This window comes from Staurois parvus, unplaced genomic scaffold (assembly GCF_062004578.1).
Source record: "Staurois parvus isolate SC_StPar_1 unplaced genomic scaffold, SC_StPar_1.0 ptg000303l, whole genome shotgun sequence".
NCBI classification, from domain to species: Eukaryota; Metazoa; Chordata; class Amphibia; order Anura; family Ranidae; genus Staurois; species Staurois parvus.
In genome coordinates, this window is record NW_028318099.1 from 15,207,691 (window position 1) to 15,231,152 (window position 23,462).

The 23,462-nt window shown below is 40.5% G+C and overlaps 1 protein-coding gene across 2 annotated transcripts in view; it reads right to left on the minus strand.

Moving 5' to 3' along the window:
* Positions 1 to 620: 620 nt before the first annotated feature.
* KAZALD1 (Kazal type serine peptidase inhibitor domain 1) overlaps positions 621 to 23,462 on the minus strand; it is a 49,980-nt gene continuing 27,138 nt past the window's right edge. For both annotated transcript variants that reach the window (XM_089683286.1, XM_089683287.1), the window contains 4 exons: positions 20,564 to 21,164; positions 11,363 to 11,523; positions 2,213 to 2,360; positions 621 to 1,268 (listed from right to left, as the gene is read on the minus strand). In XM_089683286.1, the coding sequence (XP_089539412.1) occupies positions 1,177 to 1,268; positions 2,213 to 2,360; positions 11,363 to 11,523; positions 20,564 to 21,056 (894 nt within the window). In that variant the 5' untranslated portion in view covers positions 21,057 to 21,164 and the 3' untranslated portion in view covers positions 621 to 1,176. The remainder of the gene's footprint in view (positions 1,269 to 2,212; positions 2,361 to 11,362; positions 11,524 to 20,563; positions 21,165 to 23,462) is intronic.

Below are 23,462 nucleotides of genomic sequence, written 5' to 3' on the forward strand. Positions count from 1 at the left end.
CATTACTTGGACCCTGGTTACTCCACCTATGCATGTGTGAGGCTTTAAACAGTATAGCATGTGTCCATGTAAAAGGAACAAAACACTTAGGAGGTTAGTTCACCTTTTCATTCACAACACTCTCCCCACCCCTCCTGCCTCCATTGGATGTACCATACATGATCCCCATCTTCTGATGTCCTCTCCAGCCCATATAATCGTGCACATTTTAAACATCACTAAACATTGCCTGTATACAAGCATAATAGGAGCAATGGCGATGTGACCACTTTAGTCTAATAGACTCCTTTTGACATTTCTTTAGTCCAGAATGGTGTCCTGGAACATAGAAGAGAATCTCCTTGGTCAACGCAGTCATGTGGCCAGCATTGCCCAATGAGCACTCGCTATTGTGAGTATTATGTTACTATATAGCTTCCAATGCTGTTTAATGAAATTCTAAAGTGCCGGACCATTATACCTTCTGTAGAGGGTAATGGAAGACAGGAATAACATAGGGCACATGCAGCAGGGACAGGAGTGGTGTGGGTTAGTTTGCCTTTTCTTTTTTTGTGAAAAGGTGAGCTTACCCTTTAATTTCACAACTCTACCTGAAAGAGCTTTGCAAAAAGAAAAGAATAAACAAGAGAAACATATAATTTATATAAAACATCATATAACGCTATATGAACACTAAACACATACTAATGAAAGTTACATGAAAACTGTTTTCATACAATATCAAGAAAATTTTCATTTGCTGTGTATGCCATTAACCAAAGTCCACAGATTGCAGTAACTTTAAATACCAGTTTGATTTATTTCACTCCTGCCAAAATGATTAAACTGCATAAACACTGTGGCTTGGTCTGGGCGCATGGTTCTAGGTAATGACTTCTGTACACTGCATAATTAAATGCATCTACTAAATGTTCAATAATACAGTGTCAGTATTTGTCTATCCAGTCTTCTCATTAAAAATATTTATACTAATACTGATAAAAAATGTAACTTCTTCCAGAATCCTTCAAATAAAAAATCTTTTACAAAGTTTGCCAAAGCGGGTTCACAAATATAAAGTGCTTCTCATTGTCCCTTGTCATGGAAATGGAATTTGCCATGTGTAGAATGTTCTAGCCATGTATGGAAAAACCTGTTGAGAATGATTCAGACCAGATCCAACGTTCTATGGAAAATTCAGTAATAATCAGAATCCTCATTGTCAGCATCGTCCTCTTGTAAAGGGATGCGGAATTTTGGCAGAGACAATCCAGTCAGGTTCACTTGTTCTAAAGCACACAAAAAGTAAATATGTAAATACATAAATTACTGTATATATTGTAAGTAAATACATTGGAACAGCACTATTAACTAAAACAGCAAGAATAGATGTTTGCTCTGCAGGCGGCTAGCCACTCATGACGGTTGCGCTGATTTTCTCTGTTTTGTACCACTTATTCAACAATGAGCCAATAGAAACCATTGAAAAGTTTTCCCCAGTTGTTCAAATTTATGACTAAGTTGAGAGATGTTTAAACTTTAAAAAATGGTGGGCAATCTAGGCTGAATGCCAGTCCCAAAGAAAACACAATTTTTTTTTACCAGTTATAATAATCACGCTGTTAATAACTGCTATGGACCTAGATCACAAGCATGCTTCTACATTGACAGCTACTGGCTCAAAGTCAGTGCTCATGTGATGATGTGATGCACAGGTCTCATAAATTGAACAAAAATATTCCTTTACTTTCTTTAACTGAGCCAAATCTTGCTTTGTTTGAGTCCCAAAATGCTCCCCCTCCCAGACACTGCAGCACACAGTGGAAATGTTTCAGCAACAGAGGCAGAGCTGTCAATCCAGACAGCAGTGGGCAGGACTAGGTGTGTCCAGGTGCTGACTGACAAGCTACAGACTTTTGATTCAGCAATGATAATGCCAACAGCCCTGTCCCCTGCAACTCTTTTTTATCCCACTGTAGTGCAAGCAGGCAGCCTACATGAGAGTTCCAACTTTGCTATGAATGCAACCTCATCACAGGAAGATGCATTAGGTGGACATCATTAGAAGAATCAAGAGGTATTTTTGGGACTTTGCAAAGTGACTAAGTGAAAATTGTAAGTGCAGATGCACTAACAAAATGCAGCAGTGCATAGTTTCTTTTAATGGGAGGTCATAGCTCTACTTTAAATGTGCTTTATGGAAATTTGAGTTCTAAGAAAATATGAGTTTTACCTGGTGTTAGCACAGTCAGTGTCGCTGCTGCCACAACGTCTCCAACTTTGTTTTTAGCAAAGCAACGGTATGTTCCCTCATCGGTCACACGAACTGATTGTATCTGAAGCCACCCCGTCACTTCATACTTCTGAGGACCTCCTCTAAACTAGAGATATTTAAAAAAATAAAAATACGCCCACTGTAACTCACTATAAATTAATTCAGAGAAATGTAAATCTGTTGGATAGGCTGATAAAACTCAGAATATATTACATATAAAACAGTCCTTATTATAACACCACTCATTGAGAGGCCATCAGAAGTGCCATGAAGGTCTTAATGAAAACCAGAGGCATATCTTATACATGTAACCTAAAGGACATTTCTGCTTATTCATGCACTCATATCACTACAGAACCAACTTGTGGCTCATATTCTTGCCCATTCTCAACACTACTTGCAATGTATTGGCCTTAGCCTCCACTATGCTCTGTATGTCAGGGAAGCAGTATACTGTTATTATGAAATGCTTTATTTCTTATTTTGGGTTTCTGTATCTTTTACTAAGAATTGTTAATTTAAAAAAATATTTGAATCTATAACACAAAGCCTGAGGTACTCCTTACCCACCATACGTTGCATTTAAAGTGGCAGTAAACTCTTATTTTTAACTGTTACCTACAGGTAAGCTTATAATAAAACTTACCTGTGGGTAAGATGAATATCTTCTAAACGTGCACCATTTAGGAGATATTCTCTCTTCTTTAGAGCTGGCGCATGCTCTCTGAAGGTATGCCATTCCTTCAGAGTACTGTGCCATGGCCTGAGACTCCCAATGACATCATCACGGCCGGCCTGTCAGACGGCCAGAGCTTGAGAACCCAAAAGGAAGACCAGGAGAAGATGGAAGCCTCTGCACCAGTTACAGCATGCTGCTGGAGGGCTTCGTTTTAAGGCAAGTTCTACATAATCTGCTAGTATGCAATGCATACTAGCACATTATTATTATTATTATACAGTATTTATAAAGCTCCAACAGTTCGCTCAGCGCTGTACATTACAATGGAGACAGAACATGCAACAGTACGATAACAATACAATGTGATACACGAGGGGTTCGAGGGCTCTGCTCTTTCGAGTTTACAATCTAGGAGACATTATGACATTACCTTGCAGCAGAATTAACAATCAACTGTCAATGGGTGAAAATCTGACTTATTAGAAACTACACATTGTAAAAAGGTACCTACAGGGTTAACAGGTTGTAGTACTTAATCCAGAGATATTGCGGTTGGTTTACAAATAAATTGTTCACTTTGCAAGGGAATTTGCCCCAGAGCTTAAGGAAAGAGATGAAGTTATGTTGACTTCCATCATCCAATTATATGCAAGCAAAAATGCTATTTTTTATATATTCCTTGCACGTGAATGGGTCACTTTATTGCAGCAATAGAACAGCAAAAGATTCTCTAGTTAATATAGATTGTGGTACAAAGAGAATGGCTGTAAAGGAAGCAATACACAATCCTACAGGTTCTAGTCAGACACAATGCAAAACATGCACCAGCTGTGCACCATACATTCTGTGGGCTGGACAGGTTATGGCTGCAACGATGTTACAGACAGCATAATTTTCTCCCCGGCTTCTCCAGACCCTTTCACATCTGTCACATGTGTTCAGGGTAAACCTGCTCTAATTTGTGAAAAGCACAGGGCGCCAGTGGTGGACCTGCCAATACTGGTGTTCAATGGCAAATGCCAATTGAGCTCTATGATGCTGGGCAGTGAGCACAGGGCCTACTAGAGGACAGTGGCCCTCAGGCCACCCTCATGAAGTCTGTTTCTGATTGTTTGGTCAGAGACATTCAAACCAGTGTCCTGCTAGAGGTCATTATGTAGGGCTCTGGCAGTGCTCATCCTGTTCCTCCTTACTCAAAGGAGTAGATACCAGTTCTTCTGATGGTTTAAGAACTCTCCTAGAGTCACTGCCTGCTTCCTGGAATATCTTCCATGCTCTTGAGACTGTGCTGGGAGACACAGCATATATTATGGCAATGGCATGTATTGATGTGCCATCCTGGAGGAGTTGGACTGCTTGTGTAGGCTCTGAAGGGTCCAGGTATTGCCTCATGCTACCAGTAGTAACACTGACCCTAGCCAAATGCAAAACTAGTGAATAACAGTCAGAAAAAATGAGTATGGAAATAAATGTCAGTGGCCTCCACCTGTAAAACCATTCCTGTTTTGGGGGTCATCTCATTGTTGCCCATCTAGTGCACCTGTTGTTAATTTCATTAACACCAAAGCAGCTGAATAGGTATATATATATATATATATATATATATACACACAGTTGGAATCCCATTTGTAAATCCAAGTCTGTGTTCTGCAATATTTTCACCATATACTGCAACATACGTCATTTCATTTACAAACAAGTGTGATGATTTGTACTCATTTTCAGCGAACCAAACATGGATAGGGATGCCCTGGCACTTTCCCATAGCCATGGAATGCTGTCTGGAAACTCACTGTTACTTTGGACTAAACACTCCAGTTTTCCACTTGACTCCAGTGGCCTGGAGTCATTCCAAAAGACCAAACTCTAGTTCCAAAAATTTCTTCCACACTAGAATTACAAGTACCAGGAAACATAATATCACTTCTTGTCCTCATCTAGTTGAGCAATAAGCTGCTTTAAGTTCTTAAAATTTTAACATACACAAACAATTAATACAGCTATTTCTTTAAGAAAAGGAAATAGTATGAATATAGATACATAACATCTCACTTGTCCATTAAAAAAATACTTTACATTCTGCAGATATTCATCATTTTCATTCCTTGAGATCTTTCCCTTCATCACTGCTGGGAACTGGCCATGCGAGCTTGTCATTGACGATATCGACTGAGATGAGTTGGGGTCAGCCAGAGAAGGTTCGGGTTTGCCAAATGTTGTTTAACAAGGCATATCCTACCAAGATGGATACTGTGATTTAGGCTACTTTCACACTGATCTGCCGCAAAAACACAGCAAAAATGCATGAGTGTTTTTACTGCACTTTTGTCGCACTTTCTGGGCATTTTTAAAGGACACATGACTAAAAAACTGAACTATTGCTTTCAATGGGAAAGAAGAATTTTTGGGGTGTTTTTTTAAACTCTCCAAACATGCCCCAAAGATGCTGCAAGCAGTTTTTACACCGCACCGCATGCACAACGCATCAGCATAAAAACACACATAGATATACATTCACATACATAGGGAAGCGTTTTTCTTGTGGCGCTTTTTTTAACGCAAACACGCTTCAAAAACTCCTCAGGGTGAAAGTAGTATTAGAAAGCATACTGAGGTGATTGAACTACTACTACTGCCCATCTACTATACTCTTTATTGGACTAAATTATGTAGACACCTGACCATCACAACTACACTATATTGCCAAAAGTATGTGGACTCCCTAAAATGATAAAAAGTTCAGGTGCTTCCAGTCAGGGATACTGTCAGGGTGTTCTCACACCATGCCTGAATACACTTGTTCCCCACTTCCCTGCTTGTCTGCACTCCAGTTGTGCTAGTCCTGAGTATGCTTATGTCATCACCTCTGAGCTCTGTAAGTGCTCAGTGATCTATGAAAGTTTGGTGCTCAAGCATAGTTAACAATCACATATAAGTCTACTGTGCCAGATTCCAACTGGACCATGCCCCAGACCACTACTTTCAAGTATTACTGAGCCCAGTATGTTGAACCTTACCCAAGTGTGATACCGAACTATCACACTATACAAACGAATCAGACTTATGGAGTGAACCATGCTCAGATACGGTTCATACACCCAGAATGCTACAGCATATAAATAAATTATATGCCCCTGTGCAGAAAGCCAGGTTTATACAGATATGATTTGGCCAGTTTGGTGTGGAGGAATTCAAGTTGCTGGCATAGAGCCCTGACCTCAACCCTACTGAACTCCTGTGGGATATTAGAATGCCAACTGTGAACTGGGTACTCTTGCATAACATCTGTATCAGACTTTAAATTGCCCTTTTTTTGGCTGACCTAGCACAAATTCCAGCAGACCCTCTCCAGTATTTTGTGGAAAACCTTCACAGATGAGAGGAGGCTGTTAGAGAGGGAGTGGGGGTAAATTTTATAATAATGCCCCTAGTTTGTGAGTGGGATGTCAATCAACCCCATATTGGTGTGGAGGTGAGGTGTCAATAAACTTTTAGAAATTTAATGTATGTTTTTCCAGCACTGCCCTGGCAAGACCCAGTCAGTAAGTTACTCACTCCACTTCTATTTGCCCTGGCCATTATCAGGGACCATAACTATTAATGCTGGTGGTTTAATTTCTTTTCATTATGAAGAAAGTAGCAAGAAAACTCAGGGGCTTGGCTTCAGAAATGGGACGGACTGAGAACTCTATTGAGAGGTTCTAGCCAAAGGAGCCACCGGAAGCCATGGTTGTTTAGATTTTGCTATTTTAAAGTTTTAGAATTCCAGCTCCTTTCTATACTAATAAACTCTGAAACATATTCATTTATTTCACAGGAATATGACAGATTAGAACTTTTTGAAACGTATATAGATGATTTGGCATTTTATTGTTTGTTTATGTCAATATGCAGCTAAACTGTTATGGGCTTTCCGTGCTGTCAGCCCCAGTTTGTAACTACATACTGTAGGTGCTATTGGTATACACCTATCCTTCTTGGGCTCTGCATCTTATACTTTTTCTACTTTTATACTTTTCAGGTGGATACAGTCATATTCAAACACAGACACTCCATCGTATACCACATCCCAAACTCCAAAAACACCATATAGTATAATAAGGACAAAAAAGCATATGCAAAAAACATATAATTTCAGAATATCCCATAACTGCCACATGTTTTTGTTGGTCTTACTACTGATATTTAATATATCCAGGCAAATTGTAGTGGAACATAAAATGAATTGGTAGAGCCTAGTCTGATTTCTTCCTTTGGCCCTCCTCTTGTTTATCTTTAGCTTGGCATCTGGTTTAGTTTAGTGAATCAAATTCTTTGTTATTTTAACCTACAAATAAGTTTGCATTAAAAAGTTAATTAGCCTTCATGAAAATCAGTCTTTCTCTTTCCACTAACTTTTGGCTCTCTGCCCAAAGGAACACTAGTGATGCTGAACTTAACTCCAGACTGTATGGTCAGAGATTAACTTCTCTCCATAAATATATAGACACAAAAACAGAACACAAACTGGGACTACACAAGGCTCATTCTAACTAACCCATGCTCCAGCGTGACAGTATTAAAAGGCAAACATGATACATACACCATTCACCTAGATAACAGGTTTCATACAGCAGGGCTTCTAGCTTTTTCTTTTAATCATCAGTCAATTTAAAAAATAATGCTCATAATCCATAATTTCCTCATTCAGCATCCCCCAATAATAGAGATTCATGAAAGATAGCCGCATCATCTATATAGGGACCTACATTGGATTCCTAAGATGTAATGTCTGAATCTGTGTTTGTAATATAAGCCGAGACCCCCCCCCCCCTCCTACCAACATGGTCCCTCAGTAGAAATGTTTTCAACTCTAACTAAATGACATATCAGTCTTTGAAATTTGTATTGTTATTGCTGTTGATTTAGACCACTGCCGTTGCATCATCCTTTCTAAGAAGGTCTGCAATCAAGTGCTACATATTTTGGGATACAGTAATTGCTTTCATTTACTTTTTTCTTTAATATGTACAAGATGATATTGGGAAGTCTTGACTAGGTGAACTAAAGAATGAACTCTAAGAAGTGAATACAAACATAAATAAATGCTGTGCTGCCACTAGTGAGTGAATGTGCCACACTATATTTGTGATAGTGGCCGACAAATAAACTCTATTTATATATTATTATTTTTTATTTACTTTAACTTGGTAAAACAGGTCCTAAACTATAGCCTCTATCCACAAGACCTAGCCTTTGCCCATGCATAATTATGGCATAATTATGGCATTATTTTCACATTTATTCATTCAAATCCATCAAGGCCGCAAAATGTACAAAAGATAAGGGGTAAAAAAAGATAAGTAGTCAGTTTACTAAAATTACCAACCTAACACATAGGCTAATATCCTCACAGTGGGAGGGTAGAATCATGTCTGTTGCCCACCATGCTAAGCCTGACCATTTAGCTTTGGAAGGAAGTCTCATCCAGCAACAACAACGTCATTCATTTTACACCTTCTGCAAGGTAGTACGAGAACATGTGGAACTTATGGGCACCCATCCTGCCTCACTATTGGATAGTAGTGATAACTGGACTGTGGGACTCAGGGAGTGTTGTTTTTTTCAGCCTATATCTCACTTTTTATTAGTAATAGTTTAATTCACTAACTTGAAACCTTTGTGACTGCCCAATAAATGATCAAGCCACTATAACTATACCTAAGTCCCTGTATACATCTGTAATTGCATAGCTACCAAATGTAGAATCAAAGAAATGAAGAATATCTTTATGCCATTCTATTGTTCTCAGCCACAAAATTCTTAACACTTATGGACTTAGCAGACATTCCGCCATAGGTGGACATTATGGTGCCCTCTTCTCAATAGCCCCACTCCTTTGGAAGTTTTAGAATTGATTCAGTTGTTAGGTTTGCAACCCCAAAATATGTAGACTATATTGAGATAGAAAATGTGGGTAATGTTGGATGACAGGGAAATTATACTGTATTTTGGGTTACAGTCAAAATGCATAAACTGTATGGCTTTGCTGCTGCACACATTATATTAATTCTAACTTGGCCAGTGGATGCTATCGGCACAGTAGCTTTTCCCAGACGAGCCTTTTCATCCCAGTCAAAAGCAAAGCAGAGAATCAAGAAGATCACCAGCAATGATGTATAGGACTCTGTATTCATCAGTTCAGATATGCTGAAATACACATTTAATCCCAGACAGACAGGAAATCCCTAAGTTCTAGCAGTGGAGCCCACTCTATAAAGTCTTCATTGTGTTAGAAAATGATGGAGTATCATCGATTAAACTTTTTCCATGTGAGCTCCAGGAGAAAAACATTAGATAGACATAGTCTGCCATAAATTGTATACTTGAAAGAGGATGATTCAAAATTTTCCATCTGTGATTATACAATTTGTAAAGGTCTTAAACATCGTTCTTGAAAGTAATGTTTTACTTGCGTTAGCACATGTGGGCACATGTAATCACAATCTAGATGTAATTTATTTTTATGCTTTTTCAGTGACACTTTTTGGAATCTACTTCAAGCGGCCTCTGGCTTCAGATACCTCTTTAGACAGTTGTGGACATAGAATAGGTCCCTGTGCAATCATAGCTCAGTGTAACTTCAACTATTAACCAGGCATACGTGCATACATTTTGCCCTTCTTATTGCCTGTCTCTGATAGCTTTGGGGTAGCAAGACCGATCTTGTATCTGTACCCTGCCATATCCAACCACTCACCAATTGCCTCCAAATGAACATTCCACATCCTGTCAGTGCCCAGATAATCACTAATGCCTGCAGGTTTGGTGGCACAAGCCTTGAAAATGTACATGGGATCTAATCTATCTACAGTAGGACTTTGGAGTTCACCATCTGAATAGGACCCCAGTATCAACTCTCCCTTTGCCCATGAACACTCGCTCTATTTCACTTTCAATAGGAAGGTTAGTGTTTTAATTTAAAGTATATGCATTTACTAAAATCTCACACAAGCTTTATGTTAACATTTTTAATCATTTTAAATCTGAAGCTTATAGTAAACTTCTGAAGATCCTTTTTCAGTCTACCAGTTGTGCTCCTGCCTTGTAACCCTGTTGCTCAAAGTCTGGATGCAGATTATAGGAGTCAGTTTCAAATACATGTGCTGTCACCATCAGTAAACTGGCTCTGAAAAATGCCATGCAGCCATAACTGGAGCACATCCATATATAAGGAAATACCTGCAAAGAGGCTGCAGAAGATGAAAGGAAGGATGAAAAAAGGTGAACACAGTATTTAACGTAAAAAAAAGAACAAAACAGTAATTCAATTAGAGTTTATACCTATGTTAACTATGCAGTACGAGGTATCCAGATTATTACTAGTTAGGGTTAGCAATTCATATTTCTTTAATCAGTGACAAGACTGTGACTTAAATAATGTTTTCAGTGTGTTACTGTCATAATATTTTAAGATGATGTGATGCTATAGTATGTTCTAATTTTCTAATATTGGTATTGATCAAATAACTTACTGTGTTAGGCTGCATTGTCCTTTTTTGTTGCAAAAGCAGCCCCTGTTATATTGGGACTGAAAAAAAACTTTAAATATTACTATCTGAATGAATGAATAAATGTTTGAGTGTACAAATAAAACAATGAATGAATAATGTTCAGCCTTATCGTGAATCTGTGGACATTCAGGGTAAGCTAAAGTTGCTAAGAACCTGTCTCTAGTGCCTCTGGCATGAACTTGGAGAATGAATTGCTCCATAATGCCTGCAGCTACAGAAGTCATTGATTACATGTTTAAATCTATAATTATGGCTTCTAAAGAATTTGTAAATACTTGGATGTCTGTAGTATAAAACATGCCCACTTTATGAATGGACCTTTTTGTTGTCTTCAACAAATAATGTAACAGGTTCACTGTACAGGATGGACCAGCTGTTTTGGCCAACAATGATAGCTGAAAAGAGCCTGCTTTGCTGGAGGGGTGACTTCCATCTCAGTTAAGGATTTGAGGTGGTCTCACACAATCCAGGTGGCTTTTTATTGTAAGGGATATGTAGTTATAGATTCAGGACTCCAGAAAGGAAAAAGCCATAGCAGCATCCTGTATGAGCAATTTTTAGGTTATATGTCAGCCTGTTAGAAAACTGGTTGGGGTTAGTTCCAGCAAATGAAGAGACCCTTTGACTTTCACTATGGCATCAGACCTCTACTCCACAACATGGCTGGCCTGTTACTATCAAAAATTAGCATTTTGTAAAACCTTTCACCATTTCCCAGTTGCATACCCCACATCAAGCTGCGCATCAGTGACATAAGAACAAACTATTTTCAATTTTATCACTTCTTTACAGTTCATTTGCCTTCTTTGTGGAATTTGCAAGTATACGCATAATAAAATATTATGGCACAAACATTATAATTTGTCATTTAAATACCTGGACTGAAATATGAGGATCATCGCCCGGTAGCAGCATCTCGGAACCTTCCTTCCTCCATTCAATAGATGCCATGGGATAGGCAAAGACTTCACAGCCAAATATAGCATCCTTCCCAGTAACATTCCAGTTGTCATAGGGTGGGGTAAGGATCTGTGGTGCTGCAGAAAAGTCAAAGAATATATTTAAGAACTGGCAATAAGCCTTTCCTGTACAGTGGAAGCAAAGAGTTTTTACTGTGTGGCTCTTCTCGGTAAGGTTATGTAAGTTCATTGGGATTGTATCTAAAATTACGGTAGCTGGAAGATATCTCCTACAAAAAATACTGCAAGCACATCACTGAATGTTATCAAAGTGTTAATTCAATGCCAAATCACCTAGACCTGGCAATCCATGCTCACTGGGCTTTAAAAATGCTGCTTCTACAGGAGCTTTGTGTTCTGCCTGTAGAAGCAGCTCAGTGTTATCTAGGTGTCCATGCACATTAAGATATTTAGAGGCATAATTTAAGTTCAGCATTTAGAGGCCGAAAAAAACCCCTTCTGAACGCCTGAGCGTTTTTTTCTGCCAAAAGAACTGGCATTTATTTAAGCCCAGTGTGACTGGACCCTGAAAATGTTTATATGAGCAAACATTTCATGAGATATCAGGTTTATTTGTAGGTCAGACATTAATCTCTGGGTATTGTAACCAGTACTGAATTTCTATATCAAGAATGCAGTGGTACAAATATAATCATAGCAGCCCCCACTGCTGCTATGGGGCCTGTGGCGTCACTGTGGGGGTGCGGACTGCACCCAGGTAACACCCACCAGAGGGGTGACACCAGTGGCGGACTGACCAATTGGGCACTGGGTCAGTAGGAGGCCATATGAATGGCTAAGTCCACCCCTGGAGGTGCCCACATCTTATCATGCAAAAAAGAGAAGGTTTAAGATTGGAGGAGGCAGTGAACACAGGCATCCCTACCAGTGGTTAATGTAGAGCTGGGAGAGGACTCAGGTACTGGCTGGGATGAGAAAGGGATGATGGAGCCATGGAGTTGAAGGCAGCAACAGCCTTTCTGGCCACCTCTTCTGGGAATTTCAGTGGAGGGGCGGGGGGACATCAAGTCAGTGAACTTAGCTGGTGTCAGGAATGGACTCACCATTAGTGGTGGTACTCATCTGTCTTGTGGGCTGCAGTACCAGGGCTGGCCAGCGGATGCTCTCAGCAACCAGAAGCTCACTCCTGCAATCAGCCATCACCTGAGGCTGATTGCAGGAGGTGTATTTAAGGAATGGCCAGACCTGCAATCAGTGCCTTGGTGTATGTTTCCCATGAGCCCTTGTACCTGCATCCTGTCTGCATCCTGTCTGCTTCCTGCCTGATCCTGACTCTGCTTTGATCCTGACTCTGAACGAACTCCGCCTGTCCTGACCTCGGCTATTCCTGACCACTCTTTTGCTCGCTCCTGGTACCCTGTTTGCCCGTTTGCTACCGATCCGGCCTGCCCGACTATGTTTGATTGTATATATGGTTATCTGTTGGAGGTTGGGTTGTTTGCACTGTGTTATGTTTACCTTGCACTGCGTTTGTGCTGTTAGTCTTAATAAATTGTCTTATTTACACTATATCTGAAGCCTGCGTTTCCCTGTGTCAGTCCACACACCTCTGGTCATACCCGGCAGCTGGACAGCTGGAAATGGCAGAGAGTGCATTGCACAGCAGAATCATCACTTGGAGCAACCTGCATTGTGTGCAGCAGGATAGAGACATTGATAATGATGATCTCTGCCAGTCATTCTGAGTGTTTCTGCCCAGTGTCCATACCCCAGGTGCTATTCCCTATCCCCTGATCTCTATATACTGACTGCACACTGATATCTGTGCACTGTGTGGCACTCAAAAACCGCTCATGTCAGATGCACAGGAGGAGCCTTTGGGATCTTCGATAGTCCCAGATCTCTCTTGTTTTCTAGGTGCAGCAACAGCATTTGTTTAGTTTCTATAAATCTCATGATAGTTTTGTATGATGATGATTTGTAGTCCTGCAAAAAAGCCAAAGTTTAACCACATCCCTGCCTCCCTATAGCAGATATACTGCTACAGGGTGGCAGGGGTGCACAAAATCACATATATATATACGTGATTTCGTATTTCTGGGTAGGGGGCTAGCGCCCCTACCCGTGCCGCCATTTGCGGCCGGAGCTGTCAATCACAGGGTCCCTACCGGTGATTACCCGCCAGGGCCCGGAGATTACCGAGCATCTCCGACGGGGAGGAGGGCTGATTTGTTTACTAACAGTCCTCCTCCCTGTCGGCTCGGGCACACTGCAGAGCACAGCCATCCAGAGCAGTGTGATTACAGTGAAGCACCAACACACCACCCCGCAGTAAAACACTCCCAGCACACAGTTTACCCTTTGATCGCCCCTCATATTAACCCCTTCCTGCCCAGTGCCATTAGTGCAGTGTCAGTGCTTTTTTTAGCACTGATCACTGTATTGGTGTCACTGGGGATGTCAGTGACATCAAGTCAGTTCCCCCCAGTGTCAGAATGTCTGCCACCTTCCCACTATAGGTCGTTGATCACTGCCATTATTAGTAAAAGAAAATAAATTTGTGGGAAAAAAAGGTCGTAAATTTCATTTGAGTGCAACATTGCATGACTGCGCAATTGTCAGTTAAAGTAACACAGCTCCGTAACACAAAAAATGGCCTGGTCAGGAAGGGGGTTAAATCCTCGGGGGGGGGGGGGGGCAAGAGGTTAAAGAAATTTTTTAGTAGCATTATAAAGTAGTTGTGTATAGGAGTACTATCAATTATTGTGTAATTATATAAAATACAATTTTGGTTTATGCAATTATATAAAATACCGTTATGGGTATTATAATTGCTTCCTTTTTTTAACGCACTACTAAAGCATCTATTTCAGTACTTGCCCTAAGATCTTATATCCCTAAAATTATTAGTTTATGCTGAAAAAGACTGATGAGTGATTGAGCAGTGCACTGGAAAAATAAAGCAAATATTAATTCCATGAACTACTGCTCCATTCTATGTTACATCCACATCACTGGTCCATAGTAGTGTACAGATTATGTTGACTGCTTAATATTTTGCTATTGGGCCTTATGATCTGTAGTTACGTACTTGTATTGTATGTATTATTTATTGAGTGTTCTTTGTGTTGTTTTGCTTCAGTTTTGTCCCACAATCTAAAAACATACTGATAATTATTTGACTCGGAACAAAAATATGTCCACAGTGTATACCAATGGGTGTGTGTGGTCTAAATATTAGATTGTGAGCTCATTTGGGAGATAGAAATTATAGTAGATTGTTCTATGTCCTCTCACTAGTACTACATGACATGCCAGTGGTATCAGTGGTATAAAACCACAGCCAGCAGGAATCTCACGATCTAACCCGGCCCCAGTCAGTCAGCTGGGTCCTTAATTAAAGGCATACTATAGTCCATTTAAAGCACCTGAATATTCAAGAGCAGAACTTTTGTTGTTAGAGTCCCTGAGAGCTTAGAATAGCTAGTGGATGCTGCAAGCCACCATTGTCCACTGAAGTTCGAAATGGTACTTTTGAGTGTATTAGTGTATTAGTTTATCAAAGCAGATATAAATTAAGTATTGCCTCTGTTTTAAATAATTATGGAGGTATTAGGGAGAGAGGGAAGTTTGGTAGAGGTATTTAAACCAGACTGGGACCTGGTTTCTCATCCCACACAAGAGAATCTAGTGAAGTTCTAGGTATGTGTCACATGACAAAAACCTGGAACCTAGAAGTAGACTCTACTTATTCTGGTCAGAAAACAAAAAAATGAAAATTGCCTGTGGCACTCGTTCACAGATCAGGTTCTGTTACACCCCAGTCACAGCAATCCTGACTTTGAAATTGAGCAACTTCACTGTAAGTCGCATGATTTCACCATCGGGATGTCATTGCGATTTGAGGTGTGATTTGCAAGACATCTGACACAGATGTCTATTCAAATCGCACCAAAAGTAGTGCATGCACTACTTTAGAAATCGGTGCGGCATCAACCAAATCAGAACCGCACCGATATGACCACTGTAATTGCAGACAATAGGGTGAAACTTGGCATGCAATTTGCAAGTCTCATGGCATGCAAATCACATGCCAAGTCGCACCCAGTGCAACCGGGATCTTAATGAATTCAGTGAAACAAATCCCTGCTAGTGTTTGAGTAACAATGTGGTCTACCCATTGACTGAACTCTTCATACTGTGACATTTGAGCATAAACATAATCCCAGAGGTAAGGCTGTATAACTAGACATATATACAAACACTAACGGGACCAGGCTGCTGACTCCAATCTAGCTTGGGAAGACCGATATCTGAAATGTATTGGGCACCTCTCCCCCCTTCCCCATTTACTCATTTCTATATATACTGGTGCCTCTGATAAGGCCATGTGACATGGGATCTGGAACCCCTTGAATCCTTTTAATGCCATCAACTATACTTATATGCCTACTCCATCTCTCCTGCCTCTAAACCATTTCAAATATCATACGGAAGAAACCCAGGTGAATGTGTATTATATTGTGTTTCATGGGTCAATATAGGGGAGCACATTGGCTGTTAGCACTCTTGCCTTGCAGTAATAGGGTCCTAGGTTTGAAAAACAACCAGAACGCAACCTGAATGGAGTGTGAATGTCCTTCCTGTGCTTGTTTAGGTGGTACTCTGATTTCCTTCCACATTCCAAGACATGCCGGCAGATTTATTGGATCCTGCCTAAACTGGCCCTAGTATATGCATGCATGTGGGATACGAACCTTCGATTGTAAGCTCCTTCAGGGCAAGGAATGATGTGAATGTACAATACCTAAAGCATTGTGTAAACTGTTGACACTATGTACTGTATATATATTATACTACTTGCTTTCTATATATGAGGTGTGACATATTAATTCCCAAAATGCCAGCGGCATATCACTATGTTGGTGAGTCACACAGTCATTTGCAATCGAGTGTGTTCTGACATGTTCTAACTTGCACTAATCTGGGTCGCAGACCAGCTGACTCAGACTTTACTGAGTAGCAGAAGAGATAACATTTGTGTGCATTGCACTGTTGGTGAAAAATGATTGACAGGAATCTGGAGCAGCGGATTAACATAACATTTTGGGTGAAAATTTGCAAAAGTGCAAATTAAACTTTAGCTCTGTTATAACAGACTTATGGTGAACAATCAATGAAGAAATCAAAAGTTTTTGAGTGAGATAGGCAGGAAGGCAGGCTACTAAAGGGCAGGAAGATGTCCACTATGACGCAAGAAGTGGCCAGCCAAAAAAAGCTAAGAATGGATGCAAATGTGGACAAAATCTGAACCTTCATACACTCAGATCGAAGATTGAGTGTGTGAATGATGGCCAAAGAATTGAACATGACTGCAGCGTTACAACAGATTCTAACAGAGGATTTGGGAATGCGAAAGATTAACGCAAAGAGTTTGCCTTGAACCTTGACAGTATTATTATTATTATACAGTATTTATATAGCGCCAAAGGGTTTGCTCAGCGCTGTACAATAGCGGGGGGGACAACAGGAGACAAAACAGTACAATACAATACACGAGGGGTTCGAGGGCCCTGCTCTTTCCAGCTCACAATCTAGGAGGGAGGGGATAAAGATCATCATATCAAATTTTTACAGTCCATTCCAAGAATTAAAGTGATACTAAAGGCTTATTTTTAAAAAAATAACAATACTGCTGCTGTCTCTGAGCCATTGGAGAGGCGGAGAGGCAGAGAGGCAGAGAGCTGGGACAGCAGCAGTTCTCATGCACATTGCTGGACTGGGACCAGCAAACATTAGGGAGGATGCTGGGGGAGGTGCATACTGGAGGTTATTTACCTTCATGCAGAGAATGCATGAAGATGATAAACATTCATGCCTTACAACTACTTTAACATAAAGGATGATCTTCAGAAACTATGAGCAACCTTTTAGCGCTCACAGAGAAGACGGAAAATAAATTTTAATGTAAAATGAAACAAAATTAAAAAGATAAGGAATAAAAACCAGTCCACGGAATAATGGATTGGGGACAGGATTCCAGACAAAATCGTTGTGTTCAGGATGCAGAGGTCAGTGGGTCCATCCGATGGGTGTGCAGAATGAGAGGGGAAATGGACTGTGGAGACTGAAGAACCACACAAGCGGACTGGAAGCTCCTCACCAAGGATGGGGGATCCCACAGAAGTATGCAAAGGAACAACAAGCAGGATGCCAGGTCAGCGTGGATAAAAGCAGTAATACTTTATTTAAAAGACACATCTAAAACTCCCTCGGCATGTGTGGCAGGTAAGAACACCTTTGCTTGACAAAGGAGGCGGAGCTTCTGAAACGCGTTGCAGCCCGCCCCTCTTTCTATTCACACTACCTGTCACTTCTCCCTACCACCGGTGGGAAGCCACACAGAGACGCCGATTATCCACCGCAGCGGTTCTCTCCCCGGGCCAAGCACAGATCATCGAATCCGCTCTTCTGATGCCCCTGGCTCCAGTGCCCACCACCCACACTTGAACATCAGAGCCTCATGCACTGGGGCAAAAGGCCATCATTTAGATGTAAATGTGAATGGTAAACTAGGACATTACTGTGAGCATTCAGCATCACAATTTGCTATATAAATTCAGGGAACATGTTCACTGGCTGTACCATAGCAATATATACCTGCTGTGCCTTAGTAAATTATGCCCAGGGGCAGACTGACCATTTGCCCGAGGGCCCGGGGTCAGTAGGGGGCCCCATGAGATGCCCCTGGTATCTTTTTCATAGGCTTTTTTGAGTTTGGGCAAGGACACAGGGGCCCCATGATCCCCTATTGCCCGGGGGCCCCATGAGCTGTTAGTCCGCCCCTGATTATGCCCACTGCATTATATCTGTTCCTCCTGACCATTCATATTTTGGAGAGCAGATCACATGTGCATGGCTGATTCCTGACTCCAGCTTATGTCTGGCCACACTGCCGTTACTGAAATTGAAAAGCCAGCTCAGAGAGAGTGCTAGGAATTTACAATTCTACATCTGCGAGTGATTAGAATGATGAGTAGATGTGAGTTTTTTCTATTTTTCTATTTTGCAGGCATGGAATATTTCATACTGAAAGCAGAAAGCACCATTTCCCCTGTTATACAAAATATGTGCCCCAGATTCATTGTATATTTTACACATATTAGAAAAATATCAAACACTGTGAGGAATTGATTGACAAGCAGCTACTGTTTTCAATTCCATGTTCTATATAATTCCTACAGGAGAACTGAACAAAGTGCAGTTTTGTGAGGTGCGATCTGTTATTAATTATGTGTTAGCATGAACACTGATAAGTGAAAAAACAATATATATATACCACCATAAATTAATCACAATGTTTTCTTTTGGCCAGCAGTTAGTAAAATGGTTCATAAAAGTGTGTTTTACTACTGAGGATAATCAACATGAAGACCCTTTACTACTGGGGATAATCAACATGAAGACCTTTTACTACTAAGGATAATCAACATGAAGACCTTTTACTACTGAGGATAATCAACATGAAGACCAATGTTCTTTTTAAAGGGCCCCTAAATCTAAACCTTAGGCTTGCATGAAAGAGATTTTTCAACTAAAAGCTTATAAATCTCAGACATTGCCTTTGCTTTTTTTTGTCTTGAGCAAGGAAATGTGTAGAATGGACAAAATGTTATATTACCTTTATGTGCAGTTTATGGACCCTTGCTATTTATGCCACTGAAATAGTGATATCATACTCTATTCTCGATATATCCAGTGTTAGAATTTTTTTTATCTCAATAAAACTAGTGACATCTTTTTAGGTTTATTTGCCTTTAAAGAAACTCTGCTGACTGACACATGGCTCACAGTGTTTTATGAGACATTGATGCTTCTTAGGTGTGAAGAAAAAGAATCTGAATTATTTTGCCCTGTTTTTGCTAATCTGTAATTCACAAAGTATGAAATCCAGAGGATCGCAATGACAGCCATGCAACTAGATTTTAAGATGGAGGCCAGCAGAGATAGCCAACTGGGTTCCTTTTGGCTATATTCACACTGGCAGCAGTCTCTACTGCCCCGTGGATAGCTTTCCAGAGGGCGCTGGAGCAGCTGCTTCCAGGTGTTCATGAGGTGATATTAACCTAGCCTGGATGCTTTTTTTTTGTTTGTTTGGCCAAATGTAGTATTGAACTACTGTGTTGCATCCACAAGTCAAGCATTTGGTTTGCAGTTGTGGTGTTGTCTTATTGATTTCAATGGGCAAGTCTGACAGGTAGTTGTGCCTGTTAAACCCAGCAAGCCAAGGTAAATTGAGCCTGTATATGATCCCTTCTGGTTGCCATGTTAGGCTTTGGGTGGGTGGCTAGGGGGCAAGTGACCATATAGTGTATGTAAAGCCATAACAAGTAATTCATTGAGCACAAATAATGCATGCAATGTTTACTAATTAAAATGTTGATAAATATTTTTTTTGCTTATTTGCAGTGGACACATGATCCTAATTCTCTCTGTATGGTTGTAGGGCATCTGGTCTGTGGGCAGGGTCTAAGCCGCAGCATCCCACTAATGTTGGTGACCTTGTCGTTTGCTTAGGGACTGTTAATCACATTGGCCTTAGCCACCATTTTGTCAAAGCATGGCAAGCCATGAGCCATCTTCTCTTCTGATGTCATCAGGGGCAAGCTGTCTGATCCTGCTTGCAGCTGGCCCTTGATGACATGCCCATGCGCAGTGTGGTCAAGAAATTGACAGGAAAATGCACAGTGTAGTAGAGATTCAAAGAAGCTTCCTGGTGTGCTTGAGATCAGCATCTCAGGAGGCTTCAGAAAGGGGGAACTTAATTTTTATCTAGGTAAGGATCCCCCAGAAAACTGCTATTCAATGAAAATAAATTGTGTAATTGCAGGGAGAGAGATAATAATGATGGTAAATCTTTAAAGAGGAGAAGGGTCTGCTTTGATTTATTTAAAGTCACATAAGCAAGCCTGATTTATTTAGAAAGGTGTGGACCTGATTCCTAAAGAATGGTCTTGCTTAGCTTTCTAGGTAAATGTTTTCTCTCCCTGCTCAGTTTCAGGTTCAGTATTTCTGAACAAATTGAGAAACTGATACTTGCATTTCAGCAGGCAATTGTATTTCTATGGTAAACAAATCATGATTGTGTTTACTATACCTGATTCACATGGCCCCTCATGTACAACAGTCAAATTTCTCCCTGGCTGAGCATTGGACATCTCCTGGAATTTGCACAGCTGGGGATAGGTCTTGCCATCAGATCCACAAACAGCTGTGTTAGATAAGCAGACACACTGAGGTTCAGGCACCTCTCCATGTCTCAGGTCTCCCATGTCCAGCTGGCATTCTAGATTATCTCCACACTTCCCATAGAAGTGGTTGGTGTTATCGAGATCACATATCTGCCCTTCCAAGTTGGCACATTCCAAACAGCAGTCACAAGTGTCCCTTACCACCCCAGCAAGGCATCCCCTGGGTTTAGGACATTCTTCCAGTTTACAGTCTGAGCAGCTTTCCCCTTCCTCTAACAGTCTCTGCCAACCACGCTGTAGGTAGTCCGGGGCACTAGGTAATCCTGGTATTATTTGGAGGCAGTTCATAAAAAACAAAAGGAAAAGTTCTAGGCAGATCCACGAAGCACATTTAAACATCTTCAAAAGCTGTTCTGATCCCTGCAGCTAAACTCCATTACTTGCAGGTCCTTCACTTCAATCTCTGCAGTATCTCTATCAGTAATTCATCCTTCTGGACAGGCAAATCTGTGAAAAAGAGCAGTGTTTCTTTGATTTCCTTTTACAAAGGCAGTCTTTATATACAGTAGCTTTAATCTAAAATCAACTGTACAGATGTTCTCTTTACCAGATGATATAAGACAGTCAAATAGTTGTCTGGGAAATGACTTGGATCAGACAGTATGCGAAGGCAGCTACTGGGAATGAAATAACTAGGAACATTACATAAGAAATATATCCCGAGTTCCAGATGAAATATAGATAAATTGTAACTTACCAATACAGATAATAGAATCAGCCATATTGTGGTCAAGACAAAGGTTGAGCCAGCTCAATTAAAAATTACATTGCTGTGATATAACATAGTGGGTTGATCTACTAAAGGGAAAATCGGCTGTTCACTTTGCAAGGGAATTTTCCCCCAGAGCAATGAATGAGGTAAAGTTCTGCTGACTTACATCATTCAATCATGTGCAAGCAAATACACCATTTTTTAAAAATTTCCTTGCATGTGACTGGATATTCATTGCTAAATGAAACTGGACCACACTCACTAAACTCTGGAGAACAATACCTTGCAAAGTGGACTGGCTATTTGCCTTTAGTAAATCATTATCTAGTTCCTAGAGATTTTATCGACAGATAATGTAACACAAAGGGGCATCTCTGCTGTGCATGAATATTAGCTACATTTTAATGCATGCATGTACAAGGGTTTAGGCTCCGAGGAAGGAGGTGCATCCCTCGAAACATGGTAGCCTACTAACCTACATGTTTGGGTCAGATGACATCGCCCCACAGCTGGATTTGAGATTTATAATGCTTGTTCTAATTCACATTTTGTGAATATGTCTTTAGCTTATGTTTGCAAAAGCGGTAGTAAACCACAAAAAAGAAAGGAAAAAAAACAGTCCTCTGCAAGGTAATGTCATAATGTGCTAGTATGCACTGCATACTAGCACATTATGTAAAACTTACCTTAAAACAAAGCCCTCCAGCGGAGCGCTGTCATCGTTGCAGAGGCTTCCATCTTCACCCGGTCCTTCTTCCAGGATTGTGATCTCTGGCTGTCTGACAGGCTGGGCCACGATGATCTCACTCCTGCGCATGCGCACGGGAGTACCAGGCCACGGCACACAGCTCTGAAGGAACGGCACAGGTATACCATTTCTTCAGAATGCATGCGCTGGCTTTAGGAAAGAGAGAATATCTCCTAAACAGTGCACTTTAGGAGATATTCATTTTACCTACAGGTAAGCTTTATTATAAGCTTACCTGTAGATAACATTTTAAAAAATGACTTTAATACCACTTTAATATAGTGGTTTTCCATAATGTGCTAGGTGTTTGCACCCTCCTGTGTGTTTTCACAACATTTTAAGGCATGTTTATACATATGTATAATTTATATATGTTATCTATTACTAATTTATATATTTGTTTGTATTTATTGTGTTTTCATTTTGTGAAACCTGGTGTGGAAAGATAGACCCACACTTCCTATATGTTTGGAATACTCCATGACAAGGTCTCCCTGTTTCTGCTCAGTTGTTTGAGTGTTCCAGCCCACCTCCCCATGTACCAGCTCCTCCTATTGCGTTTTCTATTACATACAGTAAAATAAATAAGTAATTCAACATGGAGAGCGGGAGCTACTCATAATACCCACAACAGATGTTACATAGTTTGTCAGGTTGAAAAAAGATCCAAGTTCATCTAGTTCAACCAAACAGAAAACCTCCATATACACAATTCTATACCCACAGTTGATCCAGAGGAAGGCAAGATGTGAAGACACAGGGACTCAAATGCAGAATACCACATCCCAGAAGTACATAGAAAGTACTGTATATAGGAAATCACTGGTGATTCAACTCTCCAGCAACTTCCATACACTGAAATATATGTTTTGAATGGACTGACCAACACAGTGCCATCATATTTTGAATAACTTTGCCGAAGACTCTGAAGATTTCATTTTAGCCCCTGCCTATAGAGGATCTTACAAACCAAAATCTATTGTACAGTGAAATAAATGGACACTCCAAGATGACATCCAACAGGCCAAATGGTTCTTTGATAACCAGGCAGTAAAAATCTATAAATATCTGATATAAAAAACATTTTACCTGCCAACATACTTTCAAAAAAGATGGACACCTACACAAAAGCTAAGCATAGATGGCAGCTGGGATGGAGGATGATACATTTAAGCAATTGTGGCCTAAATCAACATGCTTGGGTATCACCCGAGTGGACATGTTCATACAATAGAGGAAAAATGTCAGATATCCATGACACCAACCTTAAAGCCCAACTCCAGGA